The 19349-nt window shown below is 37.6% G+C and overlaps 1 protein-coding gene across 1 annotated transcript in view; it reads left to right on the top strand.

The window, feature by feature from the left end:
- The first annotated feature begins 10159 nt into the window (after positions 1–10159).
- nphs1 (NPHS1 adhesion molecule, nephrin) overlaps positions 10160–19349 on the top strand; it is a 115622-nt gene continuing 106432 nt past the window's right edge. The window contains 2 exon segments of the mRNA XM_048161845.1: positions 10160–10338; positions 12196–12289. Of these exon segments, the coding sequence (XP_048017802.1) occupies positions 12226–12289 (64 nt within the window). The 5' untranslated portion in view covers positions 10160–10338; positions 12196–12225.

The following is a 19349-nucleotide window of genomic DNA, read 5'->3' as shown; positions in this document are numbered from 1 at the left end:
AAGTGAGTTCTAACCGGCATGCATCTTGCGGTGATCAGTGGTGATTGGTTCTGCGCAGATTTTGCTCATCTCAAATGAACCTATTGTGTTTGTGGTCATCCAGTTTGAAATGTTGACTACAAACGTAGGTTTTTCACATTTCTGTTGTGGTGTTCTATCCATATTTTTTCTTTGCAGTCTTTAGCCACTGCCTACAATACATTGCATCCTTCGCTGGAAACCAAAACTAACTCACTCCATCTAAACACTTACTCTTTGTATTCTTGCACCCGTAAACAACAAAAGTTGTCATTAGAACTAAAAGTTTGCTAAGAAGTATTTCCAACTAAAGCAAGGCAATATTTGACTCTTGTCAGGCGTATCCATAGCAGACTGCTGGAAGTGGCCTTGGATATGGCAACATGCCCAGTGCATTATGGGTGTTCCTACCTATTCGGCAAAATGGAAGAGAACAGCCCTTTTTTCTTTTTTTTTTTTTTCTTTTTTTTTTGTCAGGTAGCACAGATTTCACTTTTTCTCAGCCTTTCTACTGCATAGGCAGCCACAATTTATTGAATGCCAATTTTGCCAGTGGCGATGTACCCCTTTGAAAACAAAAACAGCAAAATACAGCCAAAATATATAAAAAAAAGAAAACTTTCATTTTTTCGCTGAGACTGTGTGCATGTCTCCTTGATTAGTAAGGATTTGTTTATGCTATTGTGCAATGCATTTGTGTGTGTGTGTGTGTGTGTGTGTGTGTGTGTGTGTGTGTGTGTGTGTGTGTGTGTATACATGTGCAATGTGCATGTGGGTATACATTAACCTGTGCCTGGGGGCCACTCTACATAATGAGTGAGCAACAAGACCCAGCTGTTCACATCTGTCTCTCCAGCTCTCTATGAAGCACCTACCCCATGCCTCCTTCCGCTTATAAAGCACGTCTCACTGTGTGTCTGTTGCACACATGCATGTAGATCTGTGTGTTTTGAAGGCCACAGCCTTGACAGAGGCACATACAGTTGTAAGAACACTCTACCCAGGCTTTGATCTGTCTCTTGTTGTGACTGAGCTTTACTTCTTACTGTATACACATTCAGATTCAATGCACTTCTCAAATCTCCCAGATAAAGTGAAAATGTTTTATGTAAGACCTTGTAGAAATAAAGTTTTTTTTTTTTTTTTATGTTTATTTATTTATTTTTACGAAACATAGTAGTTTAGTTTATTAATTGAAGGAGTAGTTGTTGTAGAGGATTGTGAGGATTTGAACATCAAACTAAATGGATGGCCTTGATGGCCTTCTCTTGTAAAGAAAACTTGGCTTTACTGATCGAAAACAAAACAAAAACACCCCACCATCTCTCTCTCTTTTTTTAAGTTTTAGATGTTTAGATTTATTGCTTTGATTTTCTTGTAGTTTTACAGTAAAATATATATTTAATGTAAAAAAGACTAAAGTGGTTCTTCATTGCTGTTCTTTGGGATAACTGAGGTGCTCTATAGCACCGCTACTGCATACAGAACCTGTTAAGCCCCTGTATGGTTCTTCAGCGGTTCTTCAGTGGTTCTTTGGGGTGGTTACACTTTTAGAATACTAGCATATTTAAGAGGTTTCAGTTGTTTTTGTTGAATTGGCCATTACAATACCCATACAACAAAATACATATTTACAAAGTCATCTTTATGCTCTATTAAGTGATTGGTAACATCAGGGTTTTGTCACTGAGGCCACACCACCAATTGGTATAAATTCAAAGTCTAAGTAGTCTTGAAGCACATGTTGCTCTTTGAACATAGCTAAGGTGAAGAAGGAGCCAACAATTGAGCAACGGGTTCGAATAAAGGCCATTTTTGATGCTGGCTGGAGTTACCGCTGCATAGTCAAGGATAGGAGGTGCAGTCCAAGTACTGTAAAGTACACTTTAGACAGCCAAGATGCCACCAATTCACACCTGAACTGAAAGGGGAGAGGAAGAAAAAAGAAACTTTCAGACAGACAAGTGAAGCATCTCAAAATTCTCAGTCTTAAGGCAGGAACACACCAAGCCGACGGCGACAAACTAGTGGCAATGAAAGCAGACTGCGGGGTTGGCTCACGTCGGCAGCGTCTCGGTCCAAAGTTGGCCTGACACACCAAACCGACGCTCGACAACCGAAGCCAAGTATCACGTCCGTTCTGCGCCTGCGTAAGAAATGCCTTTCCGTACCAGCAGGTGGCAGTAGCTGAATAGCCAATCAGAATGATCAGATGGACCAAGCTTGGTTCGTTCCTGCCTTTAAAGACCGAAGAAAAACCTCACGAGAACTGAATAACGAGATCAACACCACAATGACTAATGGTGCAACAGTGTCTTCAGGAACTGTACGTCAGAAACTGGGAGAAGTAGGACTCAGGAACAGGTGACTTAGTGAAAATTGATGGCATCATGGATAAGAAATTATAGCAACATTGTGTTGAGGCATGGAGTACTGGGAGTCGTCTTATTGGGCCAGGATTTATTTTCCAAGAGGACAATGACCCTAAACATTCTTCATACTATTCCTGGAACTACCTGCGATAGAAGGAATCTGCTGGAACACTGAAAATGATGGACTGGCTCCCTCAAAGTCTGGACCTCAACCCCATCGAGAAAATTTGGGGATTGTTGGAAAATAAACTGGACAGATCTATTGTACATTCAAAGGAAAGCCTTTGGCTTGAATTGCAGATGGCTGATATTTGTTGTGCTCAGAGCGAACCATCTGCATGCTTCATAACATTGAAATGGAAATTATGTTTTGGAGGCAAAAAAAGGTCAATATTTTCAGTCAGGTTTCTAATAATTTTGGAAATATATGTGTAACACTCCAGTCTGCTGTGATGGCTTCTCGTCTCTTCATTTGCAACGAATCAATCAATAATGCATATAACAAAAGTTTGTCACATTACAGTGGTCAGCACATATATGACTTGTACATTTGTACAACAATGACTGGGTATAAACATGAACAACAACATTCCTCATCATCAGAATCCACCAAGTGACACTCAAATGTCTCATTCTTTTACAAGATTAAGATTCCTGAAATACACAGACAAGCATCAAAGCATTTATATTATATATATAATAAACATATATTAAATATCTCTCTCTATATGTATATATTTGACATCACTAGTATTTAACCTTTATCTAAATAATAACATGAAATTTATGTCAAAATAAATACATTTAGAAGATGAACAATATTCCCAGTTCATTCTGATGCATTATATTGAATATGAAATTCACTCGTCACATATATTGTCAAATGTAACGCAAATAACCATGAATTAAACAACCATGTATGCAAAATGAAGATATCTCATAACGTTAGAACAATAATATATATATATATTTCTATTATAAACATTATAATATAGGCGGGCTTTCGCGCTAATCGCGGAGCACATGCTAATCATGTGCTCAACCACACTGAACTCACGACAAGTTTTTGTAAATTACAAAATAACAGCTTAGAACACATACAACTTGCTCGTTTTACTTTAGACAGTGTTTATGCTAAAACTGAAAGTGTGTTTTGCAGTTTACTTCGCAGTTACCTGGAAAGAAGTAAAATGAAAGAAGATAGAGTCTGCTGTGATGGCTTCTCGTCTCTTCATTTGCAACGAATGAAGCACATCAAGGCGTGCACCAACTTATTGTGCGATGACGTCATGGCGCAGGTCAGGTGTGTATATATATATATATATATATATATATATATATATATATATATATATATATATATATATATATATATATATATATATATATAAAACCATGATAATGTATACATATGCAATCTTTAAAAATCCATTGTGTAGAAAAAAAGAATCCTAGAATGGGCTAAATTCTGCAGAGGAAGATGAGACTAGCCATGGCTATAGACCCTTGTCCTGTGTTTATAAGTATAGATTTTCCTAAAGAAGAAAAATCTTTTATCCATTGTCTAGAATCACTCAAAATTCTAAATGATTTTTCTTGGTGGTGTCACCAGAGAGTCAAACCATGTCTCGGATTTCCATTATGTGGCATATAATAATAATAAAAAAAGAGAGAAAAACTGTGGAGGGGAAAAAAAACAACGATTTTCAGCAGACAATCAAATATTCAGTTGTGGAAAATGAATTCTGTGTAAAATCTGTTGCTGTGTGTGGCGAGAGAACCAAGGAGGCCCCTAAGGAGTGTTCAGTATATAAAATAAAGTGAATAGACTATGCAGTATTTATTATGCATGAGCATAAATGTTACAAAACTGGTCGCTGTGGAGACTGCTGCGTTCACTTCAGTGTCGACAAGGGTACCAGGGTCCCTCAACATACAAACAGACCGAAAGAACAAGACTTGGACTAGAAAAGAAAAAATGGCAGTGTTGTTCTAGATGTAGTCCATTAGTAAGGCCGTGTCCTGTGGAAGCACCCTTCTGTAGCTCCATTAAAGCTCATTAAATGCTCGCCAATGGCTGAATATGATGAGGTGAAAGGACAAAGGTTGGCCGTGAGATGCAGTGCCACGTTGCAAGTGTTCCTCTGCTTTTTTACAGTCAGCAGTTTGCTCGTCATCTCATCTCATTTCTGTTCACTCATCCTCCCTCGTATCACTCCTCCAGTGCTGTCAGGTTGTTAAGAAACCGTCAGAACGAGGGGAATGTGTGTAGGGGAGCCCCACTGGCATTTCTTCACCAGAGTTGGTGAACGTCTTCAGAGAAGAACCTCCAGATGAGGCGAGACAAAGGCGAGCGGTGAAGCTCAACAGGTAAGCTGCGTTCTCTCACATGCAAGTGATTTATCATGCTCAAAGACACCTTCGCTCTTATTTTTTATACGTTTCCTTTTTTTCCCATCTCTCCTTTGGCTTTAAGAAGACAAGTAAGAGTGAGGAGATAGAGGCTTAAAAGAAGGCCGTTGTCTCACTCTCTCTCTCCCTTGTCAGTTTTAAGTTGACTTCTGTGTCAAGGGGATGCATGAGGGAGAGACAGAAGTATTTCTGTGTGGAAGCTGCTATACTAAGTTGAAACGGTATGACAAAGAGTCAAAACAAAGAGCATTTTAACAGTGCTGCTGCCTCAGGAAGCTAAAAGTGGTTGTAATCCATTAGTGGCCTTAAAATTCTTCCCTTTTACCAGCGTAATCATGGAATCTCTTGATGACTCCCTGTCTGAGTATTATTGTGTTCTTTGCAGTGTTCATATTTGTCACCAAGATTTCAAGATGCAATTTTCAGCAAATGTTGAAATTTAACAGATGTTTTCATAATTTCATAATTCCACAGTAAAGACATTAACAGCGAACTAGCAAGGGAGTCTTGAGAGAAGCCAAGTCATCCCGGTATATTTTTCTGTTGATATGAAAAATAGTGTAAATTTAGCAACATGGCGGGTGTATGATCTATATTATGATGTTATAATGAACTATATACCTTTCTCCACTGACTTGGTTGTTCAAAGCGTTTGTAAGGATACTGACTGTTAGAAGGCAGCTGTCTGACTCTGACATGGCAAACTTGAACATGGTTTGTGTAACATCAGCAACACATTATGAGCTGTTTGATAACATAGTCAAGCAGAAGGCTAATCATATTAATTACTGTCATGTCTCCGACATTGTAAAGAGCAATACCATTGTGCTGTGTTTACCTTAGTAAATTGACCAAGTGGATCTCTGAGCTGGCGTCGAGCAAGTGGAGGTGGGGCTAATTTACATATTCATTGATCCACGTATACTAAATGAAGCAGGGTGTAGAGTTACATTCAAACTGTTTTAAGGCATGAAGAAAAAACAGGAAAAAAATATATATGTTTAAATATGTAATTTTGGTGATTAAAGATGAATTTTAAGGGATAAAATTATTGACTATAAAGGGACTTTAAGATATTTTTGATGAAAATATAGACTGCAACGTTATTAATTACTTGCCCTCATGTGGAAATTGGTAATTGCGTTGCTTTGGGGGATCAGAAAGCTCTCGGATTTCATCAGAAATACCTTAATTTGTGTTCCGAAGATGAACGAAGGTCTTACGGGAGTGGAAGGACATGAGGGTGAGTAATTAATGACATAATTTAAATTTTTGGGTGAACTAACCCTTTAAGCAGCACAACTTCTTTCAGCAACTGATAATAATCATAAATGTATCTTGAGTAGCAAATCAACATATTAGAATGATTTCCGAGGGATCAAATGACACTGAAGACTGGAGTAATGGCTTGGTAATGGTAAAAGTTGGAGTAATGGTAAAAAAGTATCACAGGAATAAATTAAATTTTAAAATATATTTAAATAGAAAACCAATTATTTTTTGTAATTATATTTCACAATATTACTTATTAGTTTTTTGCTCTTATTGATCAAATTCATGCATCCTGAGTGAGTATAAGAAGACTTCTTTCAAAAATATTCTTCAAAAATTCTACTGACACCAAACTTTTGAATGGTAGTGTGTGTGTATACATCTATAGGTATAACTGAGCTCTACTTAGGTACTTAGGAGTACCTAAGTAGGAGATGCTGGTTATGATATATAAATTTGAAAAAACATCTGCATGTCCCAGTTGGAGAGCAGAGAGCCGATCTCATTTTCTGCACATTGGGAAATTTCATGCTGTTTTTGCATCAAATAGGTCCAGGCTTGGTTTGTTTGATGATGTAATAAGGGGAGAGAGAAAAGAAAAGGAAAAAAAAAAAAAAAAAAAACATTAAAATGTACCTGAAAGGGTCACTGTCTGTGATGCCTCTACGGCCCAGCCAGAAACCCTACCAGGTTTGTATCTATAGGGAATCGAATTTCATATCTTTTAACTTTCACTCTTGTGAAGACACAAGGAGACTGACAAGGACATATATGAGATGTAAACAAATTACAACACAAGCATCACTTGCCACTGAGCACAGTGACATCCATGACAGCGTGCAGGAATCGTATTGACATGCCAATTATTACACACACACACACACTGTACACATTGTGAATAAAAAAGGAATGCAATAATTTACAAATCTCATAAACTTATATTTTATTCACAATAGAATATAGATAACATATCAAATGTTGAAAGTGAGACATTTGGAAATATCATGTCAAATATTGGCTCATTTTGGATTTCCTGAGAGCTATACATTCCAAAAAAGTTAGGACAGGTAGCAATAAGAGGCTAAATGTAAAAGTTTCAAAGTTAAATGTACATATAAGGAACAGCTGGAGGACCAATTTGCAACTTATTAGGTCAATTGACAACATGATTGGGTATAAAAGAGCCTTTCAGAGTGGCAGTGTCTCTCAGAAGTCAAGATGGGCAGAGGATCACCAATTCCCCCAATGCTGCGGCCAAAAATAGTGGAGCAATATCAGAAAGGAGTTTCTCAGAGAAAAAATACAAAGAGTTTGAAGTTATCATCATATACAGTGCATAATATCATACAAAGATTCAGAGAATCTGGAACAATCTCTGTGCGTAAGGGTCAAGGCCGGAAAACCATACTGGATGCCTGTGATCTTCGGGCCCTTAGACGGCACTGCATCACATACAGGAATGCTACTGTACTGGAAATCACAACATGGGCTCAGGAATACTTCCAGAAATCATTGTCGGTGAACACAATCCACCGTGCCATTCACCGTTGCTGGCTAAAACTCTATAGGTCAAAAAGAAGCCATATCTAAACATGATCCAGAAGCGCAGGCATTTTCTCTGGGCCAAGGCTCATTTAAAATGGACTGTGGCAAAGTGGAAAACTGTTCTGTGGTCAGACGAATCAAAATTTGAAGTTCTTTTTGGAAAACTGGGACGCCATGTCATCTGGACTAAAGAGGACAAGGACAACCCAAGTTGTTATCAGCGCTCAGTTCAGAAGCCTGCATCTCTGATAGTATGGGGTTGCGTGCGTGTGGCATGGGCAGCTTACACATCTGGAAAGGCACCATCAGTGCTGAAAGGTATATCCAAGTTCTAGAACAACATATGCTCCATCCAGATGTCGTCTCTTTCAGGGAAGACCTTGCATTTTCCAACATGACAATGCCAGACCACATACTGCATCAATTACAACATCATGGCTGCGTAGAAGAAGGATCCGGGAATAAGCCACAACACAACGGAATTAAACCACAACACAACGGAATAAGCCACAACACAACGGAATCAAGCCACAACACAACGGAATCAAGCCACAACACAACGGAAATGCTCCCGACCACTTGGGGGCTCTCAGAGCTAGGTAATATTACTATTCCTTGCCACTGTTCTATAAAGTCGACAGTTTTACAAAGATATCAATACCATGATTAGTTTTAAGTATGTAAGCATTGTATATCGACATGATATATTAATTAAAAATCAACTACGTTCACAATAGCTTCATATTTATACTTGTGAATGATTTGACGCGATACCACGGCGCATGATAAAGGGAACATCCACCAATTCCACCAAGTGGTTAAAACGTATAATTTGTATTCATTAAAATTACTTTTAACATTTAAAAACAGACATGTTCAAATTCCAAAGGTTGTTAGTTCCTGTTGGTAAGACTGACAAGCTTTGGAATTTGAACATGTCTGTTTTTAAATGTTAAAAGTAATTTTAATGAATACAAATTATACGTTTTAACCACTTGGTGGGATTGGCAGACGTTCCCTTCATCATGCGCCGTGGTAGCGCGTCAAATCATTCACAAGTATAGGCCTAAATATGAAGCTATTTTGCACGTAGGTGATATTGAATTAATATTTCATGTCGATATGCAGTGGTTACATACTGTTTAAACTAATCGTGGTATTGATATTACTGCCGACTCTATAGAACAGTGGCAAGGAAAACTAACTTTACCGAGCTCTGAGAGCCCCCTAGTGGTCGGGAGCATTTCCGTTGTGTTGTGGCTTGATTCCGTTGTGTTGTGGCTTTATTCCGTTGTGTTGTGGCTCGATTTCGTTGTGTTGTGGCTTTATTCCGTTGTGTTGTGGCTCGATTCTGTTGTGTTGTGTCTCGATTTCGTTGTGTTGTGAACTTATGTTTGCTTTTTTAATTTCGTTGTGTTGTGCACTACTGGGCCACCGTATGAAATGGCCTGCAGTCCAGATCTTTCACCGATAGAAAACATTTGGTGCATCATAAAGAGGAAGATGCGACAAAGAAGACCTAAGACAGTTGAGCAACTAGAAGCCTGTATTAGACAAGAATGGGACAACATTCCTATTCCTAAACTTGAGCAGCTTGTCTCCTCAGTCCCCAGACGTTTGCAGACTGTTATAAAAAGAAGAGGGGATGCCACACAGTGGTAAACATGGCCTTGTCCCAACTTTTTTGAGATGTGTTGATGCCATGAAATTTAAAATCAACTTATTTTCCCTTAAAATGATACATTTTTTCAGTTTAAACATTTGATATGTCATCTATGTTGTATTTTGAATAAAATATTGAAATTTCAAACTTCCACATCATTGCATTCTGTTTTTATTCACAATTTGTACAGTGTCCCAATTTTTTTGGAATCAGGTTTGATGCTTTGGGCAATGTTCTGCTGGGAAACCTTGGGTCCTGCCATCCATGTGGATGTTACATTGACATGTACTACCTACCTAAGCATTGTTGCAGACCATGTACACCCTTTCATGAAAATGGTATTCCCTGGTGGCTATAGCCTCTTTCAGCAGAATAATTCACCCTGCACAAAGCAAAAATGGTTCAGGAATGGTTTGAAGAGCACAAGAACGAGTTTGAGATGTTGACTTGGCCTCCAAATTCCCCAGATCTCAATACAATTGAGCATCTGTGAGATGTGATGAACAAACACAATATTAGGAAGGTGGTCGTAATGTTGCGTGTGTGATCTGCCTGATCTGTGTGTGTGTGTGTATATATATATATTATAGACTGTTTCCGTTTCTATGCCAAACCTGTTCTAATTTGCCATTAATTTTAGTCCATTATATTTCTCCATTCTTTTCATAGTTCTTTTCACACCTGAAAATTATCTTGATTCATTTTAAATTAAACCCAAATTTTGTAACTTTCCTTGTCTGTTCAGGTAAATTTGACACCACTGCTGCTGTACCACAACTTGACAAGACGTGGAGACAACAACAACAACAACAAAAATAATTAATTAATTATTTTACTTTTCCTGTGCCATGTTTATGTTTCCCTGCAGTTAAGGCACTTGTTTTTCTTTGGAGACGGAGAAGGGAGGTTAGACAGGCCTGAAGAACATCTCATTAAAGACTTGGACAGCAACCGCTGAGTCATTCAGAAGAGCTCTAGACTCCAGTTATAACTCTGAACCTTTATCACATCTCCCTGACTGAGCTCCGACACCTTCCTCAGACGCACAAAAATAAGGTTTGTGTCAAAAAGAAAAGAAGAGAGAAGTTAATTTTCCAAACGAGCAGTGAAGTTGGAACACAAAACTGTGAGTTTCTCTTTTGATTAGTCCACGACACACTTGGGGAACATTAGAATAAGATGTTAGCAAAAAATCAGAGCACATCCATGTCCATTATGACTCTTTTTATAGGGGCATGAGCCCAAGTAAAGTAATAATAATCATACTCACAGTTTTCTGTTAATAGTGAACGAGTAGCTATTTGAAATTATGAATAATGGAATAAATCTTGTTTCTTGTCCTATGAATTTGATATCTGGGATTTCATTAGCTAGCAAATACTCTAGTTAAAGTTGATGTTTAGCTTAAGAGGTCAAAGGTTACTCAATACACTGTGAAGGAATGTAGTGGGAAAGGTGTGATTTTACTAACCTGTAGCCAATAGTAACTTTTGGGTCATTTCACAGACATGTCCATCATATAGACTTACATATATGTTCTTATACATGTTTTGTCTTCATTCATTCTCTCTATAAAATAAAAAAGTGTAAGGGTTTCTCTCTATAATAAAAGTATTAATTTCTTTTTTTTTAAAAAAAAGAAAAAAAAAAGAAAAAAAATAGTGTATTTTAACAGTGCACCATTTGTATAAAAGTATTTAAAAATGTGAATTAAAGTAATGAAATATTCCATTAAGCTTTTATAATATCATAATCATTCTTTCAAGAAGTAAAATCTTCAAGAACAAGTTAAAGTCTGCTTTTTTTCACAATTTTTTGTTTGTTGGAAGGAGATGCTTTGAAATATCAAGCTGTTTTCATGATTTTGTATAGTATTTGTATATTCATAAACATTTCTGCATTGATGCACCTTGTAGATCTACAACCTTGAGCATTGCATTAAACTACAAAAGTAACAGTTACTTCTGAAGGCATAAATATATTCCAACATAAACTGAAATAGCTTGAGATGACACAATGCAATCCTACAAAAAAAAAAAAAAAAAAAAAAAATACTTACCCATTCATAGTACTCAAGAATATGCAAAAAATGCTTTCCCAAAGTCTCAAAGTATTGAACATAAAGTGCCCCATACAAAATAAGAGTAGTCTTTTTACAGGGTCGCTGCACGGGAGCTTGTGCCCCAGTACTGATGAAAGGCTAAAAACGTCCCTATAGGTGCATGTGACGAAAGAAGACAGAGAAAATGAAGGGATATGATTAAAGAACGTCTAAATACAGCGTGTGTACACTCCGACTGAAAGCCCTCCATCCATTCATGGTTGCGAGGAGGGAGATTGCAGTCGGCACATTCACATTTTGGCGTCTGGGACTGTTTGCGGGCACAGAGGATAATTGAGTGTGAGTTAATTCCTATCAAAGCCCATTGGACTGCAACTAATGGACCGAAGGAGATGCCTCAAGGAGCCAGCGCTTTCAATTTCTTTTGTTTATTTAGATGGGGAAATGTTTAGTTTTTAATTAAGTAAATCACTATTATTTGTTCCAGTGTGGTTGGTAATTTAAAGAGATTGCAACCTGACTTGAAATGCAAGCGCTATTGGCTTTGAGAGAGAGATAGGGAGTACTGGAGGAGGCTAAAGCGTGGCGTAATGGCCGTGAACCCGAGAGAGCTCTTTCCGTGCAGTATAGAAACACTCCCTGGGCTTTACTTTGAAGTGTTCCTAAGGTTCTCTCTGAAAACTTGAACTTATTCAAAGGGGGTGCTTCAATGGACTGTGAAGGTAAAAAAAAAAAAGAGAAAAAAAAAATCAAGAGGAGCCATTGTAATTTCCTAGACCTTCTTAAGTGTGGTAACTGTGTGTATGTGTGTGTGTGTTTACATATGTACCTTTCTGTCTTATTTTTTACAGATTTGTTTTGTTGGTGTGTGATCGGAGGTGATGGATTTCTTATTTTCACTCGTACTCTCAAGTGCCTGGGTTTTTCTTCTTGTGGATTTCAAAGGTACAGTGTGAACCAGAAAGGCCAAATACAGCTATTTTGTGTTCATTATATGGATGCATTTACATGATCATACAAAGGTATTTATTCTAAACTGTATAATGAAACCCACAAGTCATTATACAAATCACCATGTGTATTGGTATCTTCGGATGAGACGTTAAACCGAAGTACTGACTCTCTGTGGTCGTTAAAAATCTCAGGATGTCCTTCGAAAAGAGTAGGGGTGTGACCCTGGCATCCTGGCCAAATTTGCCCATTGGCCTCTGTCAGTCATGGCTTCCTAATCATCCCCACACAGGAAAATCCCCAGAGTTAAATAAACTCTGGTCAGAGTACATATGGCCCCTCTCTAAATAGTGTTAAAATAACACAGAAGCAGAGTTAAAGTTAATGAGATAATTAAGCGATTAATTAAGTGATGATTGAGTATTAGTGATGAACACCTGCTGTTAACAAGCAGAATCACTGAAAAAAAGAGAAACGCAATAACTAAAACTAAATTCAGCCACAGCCTTAGATGAAATTAACTGAAGATAAAAGACGTTAAATCTCTCAAGATCTGATTGAACAACTCCACAAACAGCATTACCAGCTTCAATTATTACTAACCAGATTGACTTTATTTTCACACATCTACAGCAGTCCTTATTGAGGATTAACAGATGTTTAGATTTATTGTTTTTTTTTTTTTTTTTTTGTCAAAAAAGAAAAAAATTATACCACCATCATGGAGATCAGTGTTTCCTTAAGTTGGACTCTTGACCCTTGACTTTGTAAGTTAGATTTTTCTCTGCAACAATGCATATGTTGTTGTAAAGCAGTGAGGTCAGTGCTTTACAGTGAGCAGATATTAGCTGTTTTATATGATGAAATAGCCGTTGTGAGATGGCCTGATTGCATCCAAAGCAACTAATTGTATGTTTTGTCATTTATACATTTTGCATTACCATCCCTGTGAAACTACAGCATGAGAAGAAAGTCTTGCAGCAAACAGATATCTTGAATAATTTTAAAATTAAACATTTCTACTATATCGTTTAGACACACAGACATCAAGAATCAGCATATGAATCTCATCAATGGTGATAAAAAAATTTTCACGCTGCAATGCATGCTGGGTATCACCATAGGACAAAACTCCCATCATGCACTGCAGTATGAATAATTATTGTCACCGCTGTTGAGGACTGTATGCTGCTGTATGTTTTCATGTCTAAACCTGATCGGTATTAGTTGTTCATTTTCAGCATTGAAGCATTATGGTGGCATTTTTTTGCAATTTCGTAATAGCCAAATCTCTGTCAAGAAATGAAAGAGACCTCTTTGTGATGTTCATTTAAAGGTGCCCTAGAACGTTTTTTCACAAGATGTAATATAAGTCTAAGGTGTCCCCTGAATGTGTCTGTGAAGTTTCAGCTCAAAATACCCCATATATATTTTTTAATAAATTTTTTTAACTGCCTATTTTGGGGCATCATTAAATATGCGCCGATTCAGGCTGCTGCGCCTTTAAATCCTCGCGCTCCCTGCCCCCGAGCTCTCGACTATTTAACAGTGCATAAACAAAGTTCACACAGCTAATATAACCCTCAAAATGGATCTTTACAAAGTGTTCATCATGCATACTGCATGCATGCATCAAATCATGTGAGTATAGTATTTATTTGAATGTTTACATTTGATTCTGAATTAGTTTGAGGCTGTGCTTCGTGGCTAAAGCTAACATTACACACTGTTGGAGAGATTTATAAAGAATGAAGTTGTGTTTATGCATTATACAGACTGCAAGTGTTTAAAAATGAAAATAGCGACAGCTCTTGTCTCTGTGAATACAGTAAGAAACGATGGTAACTTTAACCACCTTTAACAGTACATTAGCAACATACTAACACAACATTTAGAAAGACAATTTACAAATATCACTAAAAATATCATGTTATCATGGATCATGTCAGTTATTATTGCTCCATCTGCCATTTTTCGCTATTGTCCTTGCTTGCTTACCTAGTCTGATGATTCAGCTGTGCACATCCGGATGTTACTGCCTGCCCTTGTCTAATGCCTTGAACATGGGCTGGTATATGCAAATATTGGCGGCGTACATATTAATGATCCCGACTGTTAGGTAACAGTCGGTGTTATGTTGAGATTCGCCTGTTCTTCTGAGGTCTTTTAAACAAATGAGATTTACATAAGAAGGAGGAAACAATGTTTTTTGAGACTCACTGTATGTCATTTCCATGTACTGAACTCTTGTTATTCAACTATGCCAAGGTAAATTCAATTTTCAATTCTAGGGAACCTTTAAAATAGCTTTCAAGCAGAAAATTCAAGCTGATCTGCTCCTTCAGTCTTTTGAATCAGCCAGTGTTTGCCGTGAAACACTATTGCAGTTGCTCAAACACACATTATTTTAAAGACATTGAAACTAATATTTTATTTTAAAGACATTCAAACTAAAACAAACCATGGCCACCATGATGGTGGCATAATTTTTTGACCAATAAAACATCAACATTTAAACCTCTGTTAATTCACAGTAAGAACTTCTGTAGACGTGTGACAGAAAAAAAGTCAATCTGATTAGTAATAAGTGAATCAGATCTTTTAATCAGATCTTGAGAGATTTCATGTCTTTTATATTCTGCTGATTTCATCTAAGGTTGTGGCTGAAGTCAGCTGTAGTTATTGTGTTTTTCTTTTCTTATGTGATTCTGCTTGTTAACAGCAGGTGTTCATCATTAATGTTCAATCATCACTTAATTAATTGCTTAATTATCTCATTAACTTTAACTCTGCTTCAGTGTTACACTCAGTGTTACACTCAGTGTAACACTATTTAAAGAGGGACCATATGTACTCTGAGCAGTGTTGATTTTAACTATTTTGCTGTGCATATACTGATTGGCTTCATCACTCTCTCCTCTCCACCAATAAGCTGGTGTGTGGTGGCCGTTCTGCCACAGTATGGCTTCTGTCACATCATCCTGGGGTGTGTTTCCCAAAACAAACTATGGTTGCAAGTTCCGTTGTTACCAATAGAGTTCAATGGGACTTACGACCATAGTTGGCTAACAATGCTTTCGGGAAACGCACCCCAGGTGGATGCTGCACATTGGTGGTGGTTGAGGAGATTCCCCCTTCCATATGTAAAGCGCTTTGAGTACCCAGAAACGCGCTATATAAATGTAACAAATTATTTTTATCATTATTATTATTATTGTTATTATTATTAATATTATTATTATTACCATGTCCATAGCTTTGTCATTAACAACATGTACCGTTACAGTCATCCGCCAAAGTTACCATATGAACAGAATAAATATAATCAAAGCATAAGTGTATATGTGCAAGGGTACAAAAAAAAAAAAAAAATAAAAAAAATTAAATGGGGTATTATAATTTTTTACTTATCAGGAAGTGTTGCTGAGGTTTCACTTTTCACCAATTATTTAAAAAAAAAAAAAAAAAATCTTACAATTTTTCTCAATCGATTTGCCACATTTCTCCAAACTCAGGTCACTGTTCTCAAAACAGTTAACACAGTGATCTGAACACTTTGTAATTGTCCTAAACAGGTTTATTTCTCAGTTATTCTCATAGTCACACCTGGAAATTATCTTGATTAATTTTAAATTAAAGCCATTTTTTGTTACCTTTCCTTGTCTGTTCAGGTAAATTTGACACCACTGTTGCTGTACCACTACTTGACAAGACGTGGAGAAAAAAAAAAAAGGAAAAAAAAAAAAGAGAGAGAATTTTTCCTTCATTTCATGCAAATTATAAATCACATGCATCATTTTCTCAAAAACACTGCATAAAATTCTCAAATGTTTTCACAGTAGTTCATACAGCCAACCAAAACGTTAATATATCAGACAAAAACAATTGTAGCTCTTTTTATTGGTTTTACAAACAATCACAACCAATTGCGCACCATTTTTCCAATGGTAAATTTGGTGAAATGTTCTCAATTTGCACCAAATAAATATCTGCTGAGTTAGTAATACACAAAACAGGAAATGCAAAAATCCTAATTGTTTACACAGCTATTTCAATTACAAATTCTATAAAAAGGGAAAGAAAAATTACAACAACAAAAAAAAAGAAGAAGAATGGGAAAAGGAAGAGGTGTAAGAGTGAGAGGTTTCTGGAGAGGCTAGAGGAACAGTGGAAGAGGTAGAAAGAGATGAGGGGAAAGGAATAGATGGTTTAGGAAGAGTAGATGGAGCAAGAATAAGGCTGAGGATATAGGAAGAGGAGAAGATGGAGGAGTAGAGGTAGAAGAGATGGTACAGTGGAGGGCAATGGTATTAAAGAGCAAGAGAATAAAATATGAGAAGACATGGACAGATGAGGGAAAGGGGAAAGAAAGGTGTAAGAGGAGGGAGGAGAGGTAGAAGGATAGAGCCAACCTAATTGGCCATGTCATAAATGATTGTCTTTCCTTGAGAGAAGCTGGACAAAGATTTAAGCACAATAAAAACATTGAACAACAGTCAATGTTCCTGAACAACAAGTGATGCAATCCACTGGTATCCACTGTCTTGGGGCCGCACAGCACAGAAAGGCTTCTAAATTTTTTAAACTTCTTCAATGAAATCCACTTTCCACAGGATGATCAGGAGCAAATTGAGAAAAATTGTGTAGTTGTGTGGGACAATATCAATGTCCAATTTCACCATTCAGTACGGGTGCAGAAGTGGTTTGAGCATCGCCCACATTTCAGGATGGTGTTCCTTCCAGCATATTCTTCTCTTGGAGATGACAAGTATATGATTGCAACCCCTACAACCAAGTAAGCCTTCAAATTATGGAAGAGGCCTGTGGAGAAGTTGAGGCACAAGGATGGATCCAGCATTCACGGCTCTCGAAAATATATGCTGTGATGTTGATGATGTCTTTTAAACCCTCTTTTGTGCAGAACTACTTACTTCCGCCATGGATTCAAATCTCAAGTTGACAGTTTGACCAAGGCTCCATTACTAATTCTAAAACGTCAGTTTAGAACTAGTAACAAAGGAATGTTGAGTACCTCCATTGAAACTTTATTTTCCACGTTGTGGAACAGTACATCACCATATAACACATAACACATGCAATTCATAGTAAATAACAAACAAACAAAAAATAATAATAATAATTGCTTGAGTGAGCATTACCTGTGTCTGATATAACATTCATTCTTCAGGTCGATGTTCATAATATTATATCCATATTATGAAAAATTGTTTGAATGTCCGCTGAGGAAAGTAATATTTGTATTTGTTCTTTTTACAGTTAATTTTCCATAACAGCGTTAAACAATGTCCTTTGTTTACAAAAGTCCCTTTCAATTTAAAGTCTCTTGCCACTGATTAATTCACTCGTAAAGTTTTTCGCCTTCTAAAGGCATATTAATGTAATTTTCACTCAATCCATATTACGCACTAATGGTCCCTTTCCCAATACCAAACAACATATTATTTCTATAAAATATTTATTGAACAACAATATTTAAATTGACAACAATAGTCATTATAAATGACAATAGGAAATAAACACAATTGTACAATTCAGTCAAACGTAAAAAAAGCTGTGCTCTGCAGGAGGCAAGTTAAATATGGTTACACTTACAGAACTTAATTTCCCATGATCCCTTTGTCCTGGACTCATTATCTATGTTCATTGCACAGCTGTTTTGATTTATGTAATTTATGTTTCTGCCTATTTAGTCATGGTTTGTTTCAGTCTGTTTGATCAAGGTTTTGTTGTTGTTAGATGCATTTCTGACCACTCTGTTTTGTTTCTGGTTTCTTGTTCTTGTGGACTGTTTTCATGGATTTTGACTTTTGCCTGGCATTGTACATCTCTTTGGATATCCCTAAATAAAAGTTGCAATTGGATCTTACCTTCAAGTCTTAGTAGCCTGGATGCCAGTCGAACTTAGCCCCGCCCACAACATTTTGAGATCAGGGAGTTCGGTCTGGACTCGATCCGTAGAGTAACAGAAACTGTTCGGACCAATCACATTTGTCAGGACGATGATTGACAGATTATCACCAGAAACGTAATCAGCCACGTCATCAAAGAGCGCTTGGGTTGAATTAGTTTACAACAATGATGGCTGTTGTTAAAGAACTGAGATGTGTAGATTCCGCCATCGCGTCCGTTATAGAAGATATCGACAGCGCATTAATTGGCAAGTACTCAGTGTATACTTAAATTCTTTTTACAAAACCGGCAAAGATTGTTTACGCTCATCTTCTACTAGTTCCAGCATGTGTGCAGTTGAGTTCTATTGACAACTATGCGTCGCTCAACATACATCACTTACTCTGTAGCTCTGATTGGTTGAAGGTCTATCCAATTGAGGTCTTTCCTGGATCGGTTGAAATACGCCCCCATAATCAAAGCCCAATGGAGCAGTATCAGACTCATATTCGAACTAGAATTGAGTATGACCACGTCAGGCTAAGTCTTAGAGCACCGTGACAAAAACCTCGATCATTTTAGGTCCAGCAGCAGGGGAATCCGGCCATCTGCGAGTACCCGGGAAGGTCAAACCTGTCCTCGAGATCTGACCACCTTTTGTCAGAGAGGTATGGAGGTGTGGGCTTTCACACAAACATTTTGGTTAAGGGCGGAGAGATTTAATCATCCTGATGCGTTCCTCAAAGACCTCTTCAATCATTGTTTGGATGACCCTCTGCCGCAGTGGGTAAGGACTTTAAATTTCTGGAATTTTTCCAATTACCTCCGCAAGAATAGGAGGGTTCGGATACCTCCAGCACCCTCTCCAGCCTGTGAGTTTGCTCCAGAGCCCGCTCCAGCCCATGATTCTGCTCCAGAGCCCGCTGCAACCCGTGATTCCGCTCCAGAGCCCGCTCCAGCCTATAAGTCCGCTCTAGAGTTCACTCTAACCAAATGTGCTTCTGTCCAAGACTCTACTTCAGAGCACACTCTAGCCAATGAGTCCGCTCCAGCCTGTGAGTCCGCTCCAGAGCCCTCTCCAGCCCATGAGTCCACTCCAGAACCCTCAGTCGAAATGGCTGCCACACCTGAGCCCTCAGTCGAG

Source organism: Megalobrama amblycephala, linkage group LG16 (assembly GCF_018812025.1).
Source record: "Megalobrama amblycephala isolate DHTTF-2021 linkage group LG16, ASM1881202v1, whole genome shotgun sequence".
NCBI lineage: Eukaryota > Metazoa > Chordata > Actinopteri > Cypriniformes > Xenocyprididae > Megalobrama > Megalobrama amblycephala.
Note: the sequence above shows the minus strand (reverse complement) of the source record. Positions and strands in the feature narration are given on the sequence as shown.